The sequence below is a fragment of the Cynocephalus volans genome, chromosome 9 (assembly GCF_027409185.1).
Source record: "Cynocephalus volans isolate mCynVol1 chromosome 9, mCynVol1.pri, whole genome shotgun sequence".
NCBI classification, from domain to species: domain Eukaryota; kingdom Metazoa; phylum Chordata; class Mammalia; order Dermoptera; family Cynocephalidae; genus Cynocephalus; species Cynocephalus volans.
The window spans coordinates 99168125-99178245 of record NC_084468.1 but is presented as its reverse complement, the minus strand read 5'-3'; the positions used below and the strand labels follow the sequence as shown (position 1 = coordinate 99178245).

The following is a 10121-nucleotide window of genomic DNA, read 5'->3' as shown; positions in this document are numbered from 1 at the left end:
ATACCTGTTTGGCTTCTCTTTATCTAATTTGTTCATCATGTACCTGCTTGTCCACACCATACCCTCCAAGCTGACAGAAACTGAATGATTCCACAAGCAACCTAATTTCAAATTCAACTCGCTTGTTTCAATATGCATATATGTAATTTGCACCTCCTTATGACTAATACAAGTCACTTATGAGTTGTGCATAATCATTCCTCAGTCTGGAATGTTCCCCCGCCCCACTTTTAAATATATTTCTGTAAAAGGACAGGTGAGTCACTGAAGTTCATTTTTTAAAAATGGGTTTTGCTCAGCAAATAATTAAACATGAGAAGACATCAAATATTCTCTGATGCTTTGATCTCCTTAATCAAACCCAAGGCAAGGCAAGCTCAGTGTTCCTATAAATACAAAAGCACAGCACATTGAACAAGCCAGAAGTAGAGGGATGGTCACACAGATACTCCTACTTTGGAAATTTTTTTAAAACTGTGACTCTGTTTTCTTTGAAAAAAATCTCAAGGAAAATGTGTATTTTAATTTCAGAACAGCTTGTAAATCAACCAGGTAGATAGCCCAGGCCCAGCGAGCTCCATACGTCATACTAGGTAAGATTTAAATAAAACCTACTCAATTTCTAAACCTTGTCTTTTTGTTTTGTTTGTGCTGTAAAAAAATACAGCAGCATTAAAAAGATTTTTCAAAAAACAAAGCAAAACAAAACTCTCCAAACACAACTGATTTCATTTTTGTGTATCCCTACTCTGTCCAGAGCTAAATGCTGTCCCCAAAGGACAAATGTGCCTTGTGAGAGCGATGGCCCAATGCAGAGAAGCCCACCCGCCCGGCCTCACTGTGCTGCTGAGTCCTGCTTCCCCTTTTCTCATCTCTCCCAAGTCCCCAAATTCCTCTTTTTCATTTACTAACGATCCCCAATCTGAAAATAAATCCTTGTTTTCTCCTTTTGCATAACAATAACAATAAAAATTCCTTGAGGGCTGAGACAAAATCTTCCTGTTTATCCCAGGACACACAGCATATTAAGTTACTAAATAAAAACAATAAGAAAAAAAGTAATTTGTGTCTTTGTGCTGGCTTCAAATCTGTCTCATCCCCTTACTAATCTTTTTCTCTTGAAATCACAGATTTGCGATAAAGAAGAACAAATCACCGTTGCCACATTTAACACTTGTACATTTTATTTAATTAAATCAGCCATTGTACACATTGCAGCTATGTATTGTTAGTGTTGTATTTTTTTCCATTAACTAATACATGCCCTCATAGATATATTCAATTAGTGTTATCACCATGGGAACAAGATGCTGATTCATCAACTGAAAATTCACTTCTTCTCACAGTATTCAAGTTTTTTGATAACACAGCAAAAATCAAAATCAAAAAAAGGTGAATAACCATTATGCTGTTACACAGACATCATCTGCACTGCAAATAACACAACAGAAATGCTTCTCTTGAGCTCCAGTGAAGGTTTTGACAAGAAGGCCATAGTGTGTTTCAAAAAGTTTCACCATGGGCCTCTCATTTTGGCTGCCAAAGAATGTTTTATTTCCTATCCAACTGCCAAAAAGTGCTAGCATTTGAGGTTCAGGAGATTTGGCTTGTGGGAAGCCTCCCTCCCAGGAAATTTTCTCTCTTGGCAACATTGCTCTAAATGATGAAGTGCCATTGTTGGTTGCATTTGTTTTTGACATTCGGAGCAATGAGTCATTTTTGCACAACAGGAAAAGACCAGATAATTGGAAAACGTTCAATCCCTGGAGGATAGACTCTGTATCTTTTTAAAATTTCATTTTCATTGAATATACTTTTCTTTAACAAATAACTGATCCAAAATGTATACTGTTTATATGAATATATTTGTGAATATATATATGTTAAAATGCTACACAGCTTCAACCACTAGAGGGATAAGGAATAGGACATGGGAATCATTCAGAATGTTATAATCCCTTCTTTGAAACAAATACGAAAGTGCACAAAGCACTTAAGAGTTTCCAAGGGAGTTGGGATTTCAGATAAGTAAACCAAAACTTTTAACCAAAACCAAATTTTCAGGGATTTCTCAATCTTGTCTGCAAGCTGAAAAACAGACCTAGCTGGAAAGTGAAAAGTGCTCACTCAGGGTAAAAAAAACCCAAAAAACAAAAAACATTAATGTGACTAGAAGAGGGGTTTTTGACTGTGATTTTGATTTTTAAATGCCACATGCAGGTATTAGAGAAGATAGAAACCTGGAAAAGAAAAAAAGAAACCACTCCAACATAGTGAAGGAGTTTATGTAATGGGGAGATCTTGTTTCCAATGAATTATCTACAGTGCAGTGGCCAGAAGAAAGAACCACCAGTAAGACAGTGTGGTTTGCTAAAGCAGCAATGAAAACTGGAAAACTACAGTAGTTATAGCTTTTAAAATACCCTGCCAACGTGTCCGAAATCTAGAAGACCTGAAGATGCTAGAATGCCACAGGATGTAGCTGCTAGCAATGGAATAGCTCAGTCTCGTTCCGCTTGCCTTCTGCTCCTTTCTTCCCCACCCTCAGACTGGCTGTTGGAGTCACAGATCATAGCTGGCCAGCACCAGCAATCACTTCTTATTTGGGGCAGTTCTTCAAGGTTATTAACCCATCTTTAACTAGGAGCAGTGGCTACTCTGGAAGTTCTAAGGACATGGTAGGTGTGAAGTGCTTCTTTTGCAGAACTGTATTATCATTTGATTGTGTTAGCAATATCTTAATTAACCATCATTCGGCAATTTCTAGAGGATTTTTATTCCGTGATGCCCAGTGTAGTTATAATAGGCAGTGGTTTTAATTTTAATATGTTGTTCATCTGAGCATTTCAGCTATATACATTGTACAAGGATATCCCTTTGAAGGATTTCTATACATTGTCATTTGAAGAGGTCTGCAGGTGAAGTTCTTCTGATCAATGGATTTTCATGGAGCTTTTGCAGAAGCAAGGATCAATGGAAGTGGCCAGTTCCCAGGTTAGCACAGACACAACAAAGTAGTGGATACAGCATCCAGAATGAAGGATGCTATCTTTGGTCACAAATTAGCTTATAGTTAAAGAGGATGGGGGAAAACTAAAATGAATGGAGTATATTTGCCAACAGTGGAAATGTCAGGGTATCCCATAAATTAGGTCAGTTTTAGGTCACTCCTCTACCAAAATGGGAAATTGCATATTGAGTGATTGTGTGGTTTCCGTGTGAGAATTAGGCAGCCCCTCATTTGGCCTCTTGCTTCAAGTCCTCCTGGCAGAAATGCCGAAGGAGCTGCTGGAGGTCGCGCTGGAGGTCATCCTGGTCTAGTGCTTCTGGTACATCCTCCAGGTGCTCCAAGTCAATGCGTTGTCCATGCTGGTCCTTCACCACAGCCCTCTTCTGTGTACTGGCTTTACTCATTGTTGTCCTGGAGGAAAGCAGACGAGAGAGAATGATGCTCTTTCCTCACTGCTAAAAGCAGCCGCTCGGTACGAGGGTCACCATTGCATTTATGTACTTAATGGTCTTACCTCTAGATGTGTCTATACCAAGCTACTCGTATTATAACAACTATAGACATCTTTTCATGTCTTTTGTAAATATGGCACACCTATCTGAAATGATTCATGAGATTTTAAAAAGTGTATTTTCAAACAAGGAGTCTTTTTTAAATTTTTAAGAAATAGTTCAAATAAATGGAACCATGCTTAATTTGATTCTCTCAAAAAGAAACCATATAGCATTCATGTTTTGATTAAGTTGAACTGATTTAAAAGAGCTCGGATCATCCCGAAATAGTGGTTCCAACCGTACCTTTCGACAAGGTTAAGAAAAGGGAGTTTTATTTTAATTCATTAAAAGACCTTAGTTGACAGCTTGATTTTTAGACTCACATCCTGACCCAAACTTCCCAAACTTGGGTTCTAAGAGAACTTTCCCATAAGACCTTTAAAAACTGAAATATTTTATCAATACACAAGAAGGTGACTGCCAACAAGAGATTTCAGGTCTGCCCTGGCCCCGGAGGCTTCATCTGGAGATGGGGGCGGGGGAGAAGGAAGAAACTGTGGAGAGACCGGCCTTCCTCTGCAGCCTCAGAGCCACGCGCGTCACTCATCTGCGCATCTACTGCCCCGAGCAGCCGCCGCTCACCTGCCTCCGCCACCAGACTGGTGGCTACAACTTACCACTGTATTTCCTACCATTATTTTCCTGCGTCCCTACTTGAAAATGATTATATTGTAATTTGTTCACTCCCACTTCTTCTCACTGTCTACTCATGAATATATTACTTTACTCCACAAATATTTGATAAATGTGTTGTGTGCCAGGCACTATTATTATAACAAATAAGGAAACTGAATCATAGAGAATTTAAGCAATACCCCAAACAAAACATGACAGAATTAGCATGTGGTGAGGCCAAGAGTCAAAGCTCCCAGAGCCGGAGTCCGTAACCACCACGCTGTCTTCACGGAAAACCCCTAGGAGATGACCAGTTTTTGTAGCTTTACCCAGTATTTTCCTTACAGATTCCTAGTGTTCAGAAGCTGGAAGTTCTGCCTGTCTTCCAAAATCTCTATGTGTTTGATAAGATCATCTTGATTTTTTAAAAATGACTTACTTCAGCCAAGAACTTTCAGCTTTCTTTTGGACATCCTCATTTCCTTCTTCCCTCTCCTCTTGTTCCCTTCCTCTCCCTTTTCCTTTGATACTACGTGAATTATTTTGCATCTAAAAGCAAACTTAAATTTGTTCCTCTTAATGAAAACATCAGATTTGATTCCAATAACTGAAATCGGATTATGTTTTTCTAGCTATTCACCATCCATTACTTTTTTCCTCCCAAAAGACAAGTATCTGACTATTTCTGCCAAGATCTTCAGAAGCCTTTACAGCATTGACCTAAGGGGATAAGCCTCTGTCATAGGACAGTTCCTGGTGTTCTGTGCAGGCAAATGTAGATGAGTGTTTGTGAACACGCACAGGTATATGACACAATGTCTTCAGCAATGTATAAGACAAAGTGTTGAACGTCATGAGCAGATTTCCATAACTAACTAGCTATGAGAACTTGATCAAGTTGTTTATATCCCTGCCTTCAAATTCACCAGCTGTCATTGAGAACTTCGAATTAATTGGTCTCTAAATCTATTCCCATTTAAAGATCCCATGATGCTAGCGTTTGCATGATTTATGTGGTTTCATCTGAATAACTGGATAAAAGACTTAAAAGTTCAGAGTATAAAAAGCATTTTATCCTTAATTCATATCGTACTTTTAAAGTTCAAAGAGAGTAATTACACTCTTTTAAATTCCTAGCTGCTGCTGTTTTTCAGATTTGATTGGAGGGTGGAATTGTGAGAGAACCTTTAATTTTGCTGTTCTAATTATTATGTTCTAGAGCCTTAAAATAGCTTTGCAGAGTAATATAAATGACAATCTTTCTCCCCTTTTCAATGAAGTGAAAAGCACAATAGTAAATCGGATTTCCATTGTGTCTTTTCACTGAGAAGCTGAGCACATTTTATTAATCCAGATTCTTACAGTGCTGCTAGCAGTGAGAACAAGGAAGCAGCACCCCGGTTTCCACATCCAATCCATGATGGAGGCAGGGGCGGACTGAGCGCCTCATAGCCAGCCCCCTTTTCATGCATAAAAATGTGTGCTTACTGCCTTCATGACACTTACGTATCTTAAAGCCCCTGGTTTCCACATTGCTAGGTCTACTTAGGTTCATGGGTATCAAACTCATGCTCATGTTATTTGCCACTCACATGCAGAATCATGAAACAGCTTGTCAAAAAACAAACAAACAAAAAAGCATGTACCATTCAAAGTCATGATTTACAAATATTGAGCTGAATGTAGCTGGTCACAAAATTAATTTGTAGCACTGGTGGTATAGTGGCAAGCACAGCTGCCTTGCAAAATTAATTTGTGAGCTACTGATTAGATCCCTCTTCCTGTGCTCTCCAAACCTACCAACACAATGGATTATCCTAGCTGACTGGCTTCAACTGAATTGATGGCTTTCCAGAACCCAGGGAGTCAGATTGTGTAAGCACGAGTCTCACTATCACTACATCTTAGTATTACTTTAAAAAAGTCAAGGGGACACTCCAGGTATGACACACTGCAGATCCACCACTGGACCAAGGCCTCATAACACAGGAACAGTCAGCAGTAACTGAGGGCTTTTAGGGTAAGTGTAAGGGCTCGGCCCTTTTCTTAAAATTGGAAAAATGTTTATGGTGTTAGTTGACAAAGCATCACTCCATGCTAACCCAAACCTTTTAATTATTGATCCATCCTCTTTCAAAATTTCATTCTCTACTAAACTGGGGAAGTGGACTTTCATGTGGTTACCTGTGTAACTCAAAGCCTGAAGTAAGAAAAAAGGAAAACAAGACAAAATTCATCATCAACCACAGACTTTAAAACAACCTATTGCTTTGCTTAATTTATGGTCTGTATGAAAAGATATACCTGAAAGGACAAATAAAAATAACTCCGAGTAGTGAATCTAAGTTTTGAGTTGTATTCAACAAAAGTCTCTTAGTTCTTTCCTATTTGTAAGCGAGATTTTTATATTACCTTACAAAAGCTGCAAACTAACATCCAGGCTGATTGACTTTCAATTTCCTTCTTAATTTAATCTCCCTGCTCCTTTCTACAGTGGAGACTCTAATTATAAATATAATGACCAGAGGCAAAAAATCAAACAAACAAACCATGCCCAAAATGTATAACTCAGATGTTTTACCTTTTGATAGTCTAAGGTTGCCAGTGGTCAAAATGTGAAAACTAAAAGTATTTAAATAAGAATGCTTTTAATATTCAAATTCATTCATACATAATCTCAATATACAAGGATACTTTAAAATGTTTGTGGAAAAACCGAATTAAAAAATAATATGAATCTTTCCATGAAGTTTTTGAAGTACCCTCATATGTTGTAGATATAATAGAGGACACACTTCGAAACATTTCAATAGCAAAAATACTCTGTAGATTTTTCCACATGTCCATGATCCCTTAGTCAAAACCTTGGGGTCAGATGTGTTTTAAAATTCAGATTTTTGTTTTCCTTTTGGATCTTAGAAAGGTAGTATGTCATATAAACTGTATATTACTAGCATTACATACTGATATTATAAGGTAATATCATGTATATCCTCCACAGAGGAGGTGGAGACAGCATCCTGTAATCAAATCCATTTTATATCAACATTAAATCATAGGAATATTCACTCTAAGTAGGATAAAAGAAACTTCATGTTATAATAGCTCCATGACAGTTTATGTCAAGTTTTACTGCCAAATTAGCTTGCTACTAACTTATAAAATTTGTTTTATAAGTATGCAGAATTTTTTGATTTTAGTAAAGGTTTATGGATCTTTCACTGTTGCCCCATTTTCTGATTGTTAGAAACCAGAACTTAAATAATTATAAATGCTTTGTAAACATATGGATATGGGATATATCTGAATTCTTTAATGCCTGTCATTGGCGGTACTTGAGAATATTAGCTAGCAAAGATAATTTGCAACATCTTTACTTCTTTCCCTTATTAATTGAGAGGGTAAGGCATTTCTGCAACTTTTAAACAAATGTATAATCATGCCCCAACTCCAGGGATTCTGAGTCTGATTCAGCAGAAACGAATCCTGGTCATCGGGATTTTTAAAATCTCTTAAGGTGATACCAATGAACACTACAGTTTGAAGAAACATTACTCCACTGTACAATCACAAGTACAAGAATTCCATGCTCTTGAATTATTCTGCACCCTTCCACGAGTTCATGCATGAAATGACACAACGACAAACAATTTTCTTTTCAAACACGAAGCAAACATAAAATAAACACAAAAAAGGACAAAATGATGCTTCTATACCTCTTCAAAGTCATCTTTGGCTGAAGGAAGGTCAGTGGCTAAGCTAGAATCCCCCAGATGTTTCTCCATCCTCTCTCCACGTACCATAGTTGTTTTAACAACTTTGCTGACTCTACGGCCTTCCACTGGTTCAGCCTGAAATTGTGAGGTACTGGACAAAATGCTGGGCTCAGACAACGTTACCTAATGAATGAAGGACACATAATACACAATTTCTGACTGATAAAATGTAACAATGATGAATTTCTCTATGTAAGAAAACCAAAAATGAAACTACAATGTTATTATGATGTACTGGCCTTCCAGAAAACAGTATTTGAAAGCAGAGTTAGAAAAAAAAATTATAATCAATTGGTAATATCTATATAATGACTATATCTCCACCACACCAATTTGACCTCAATTAGTCACTTGAACAAAAATTCGACAGTTTTGTGAATAATGAAACCCACTCATTGCTCAGTGCAATGTAGATGTATCAACCTGTGGGTAAACTCTCTATTCCCATGTTTGAGTGATTCTTTTGGCATTATAAAGATAAAATTAACCCCCAAAGGAGGAACTCTAAAAGCTATGAGAAATTGCAAAGTAGATTTCTAGAGAACTTCATGTCTACCACATAAGATTTTGAGGATGTGAATAAATGAAAAATGGTGAGAATTTCACAAATTATATGTCAAGAACAAATATGTCCCTAAAATAGGGAAGTAAAACAGAAAGAAATAAAACTGTAAATCAAGAAGTTTCTAGATCCTGATTTCAGTGACTCTGAAATGTGGAAGTTTGAATATTGAATATCTATCTAAAGCGGCCTTCGGAAGGCTGATGTGCCAACCAGGCGCAAGCACCAAAATACATTCGTACACAGTCTCTTCATAACAGACTGCTTGCCTAGCAAGTGGGATTTTATTCTTTTAGAATTTGACCTTTGGATTTCTGCTGTGGTGAACTATGAATTAAACAGAAAATAGAAATAGAAAAGATCAAACAAAGACAATGAGTAGAATGGCTACAAACATCCCTGATGGTTGTTTAAAATTACACAGAATCATGAAAAAAAAAAAAAAAGAAGAATGTGCAACTAAAAGCAGGGTGCCATTTAAAAGGGAGAAGGGAGGCCAGTGTCAATAAACAATCTCATCCATCTTGCTTGAGATCTATTTTGCTTCTCCCCATGAAATGCGTTTTGGAGAATTAGGTGGTCTCACCTCTGACTGTTCAATGTCACTTTTCAATATGACGCGCTTTATAACTTTGGAATAGCCATCCCCTTCCTCGATGTTGACAGGTTCCTGTGGCGTTCCCTGCATCGTAATCTCTTCTTTCTCTGTGCCTTCAGAGGATACATACCGCCTAATGACTTTCCTAGTAACCTGGAAGATATTTTATTTATGCATCTTATTTTTGAGTTACGGTACCATGGTCTTGATGAATTCTGAACAGGATGTTTGAAATCAACCATGTTGAGACACACGAGGTAATACCTTCTTCACCACGGTGTGTCCGTGCTCATCAACGTATTCTTCTTCTGTGACTGTTTCAGGGGGTATGTCAGGCATATCATCTCCCTAAATAGTTGGGGAAAGAAAGTCACTTCAGTGTTAGGCACTGATTCTGAGGAATGACTCCCAAGTGCTCATACTGTGAGGAATGTTAGAAAATCAAGGGTGATGTTGAGAAGCATTGGCTGAGATGCAAAATCCTGTCAAGTAGTTTGTTTAAAAGCAAAAAAAGCGAGTGGGTAATAAATAACATGCTTAGGAGAATCTGACCAAAGTTAGATGAAACTTAAAACAAACGAACGAAAACAGATAAGCGAGAGGTGAGGCGGGTGGAATTGAAGAAGCCAGATCTTGCTCCTGCTTGTGCTCTCGCTCAGAGGTAGGCTGCACATGTCATCACCACTGCCATTTCTTTACAAACAAAACTTAGGAGAGTTAAGGGGTCTGCTTTTGAACGGCCATGCACTACTAAGGAGCATGCCAAGCCTTCATTGCTCCAGGTCAGTCACTCTCTAAGGGTATGAGGACAGAACTGTCCCTGACGTGCAGTAATTTAACAGCTGGTACCTGAATAATCACTCGCCGGCGGACAACCCTGGTAGTTACCATGGCCTCCTCGTCTGAGCTGACCTCCAGCTCACCTAATTCCTCTGTTAGCTCCTGATGGAAGCATGGAAGCATTATTTTGTTTAACATGCTAAGGAATGACTTCACTACTAGTTTC

At 38.0% G+C, this 10121-nt stretch overlaps 1 protein-coding gene across 4 annotated transcripts in view; it reads right to left on the bottom strand.

Annotated features, from left to right (window-relative positions):
• Window positions 1–1162: 1162 nt before the first annotated feature.
• The window catches only part of ANK2 (ankyrin 2), a 249644-nt gene continuing 240685 nt past the window's right edge, over window positions 1163–10121 (bottom strand). For all 4 annotated transcript variants that reach the window (XM_063108814.1, XM_063108813.1, XM_063108815.1 and 1 more), the window contains 6 exons: window positions 9965–10057; window positions 9380–9463; window positions 9104–9268; window positions 7896–8078; window positions 6288–6379; window positions 1163–3421 (listed from right to left, as the gene is read on the bottom strand). In XM_063108814.1, coding sequence (XP_062964884.1) covers window positions 3238–3421; window positions 6288–6379; window positions 7896–8078; window positions 9104–9268; window positions 9380–9463; window positions 9965–10057 — 801 coding nt within the window. In that variant the 3' untranslated portion in view covers window positions 1163–3237. The remainder of the gene's footprint in view (window positions 3422–6287; window positions 6380–7895; window positions 8079–9103; window positions 9269–9379; window positions 9464–9964; window positions 10058–10121) is intronic.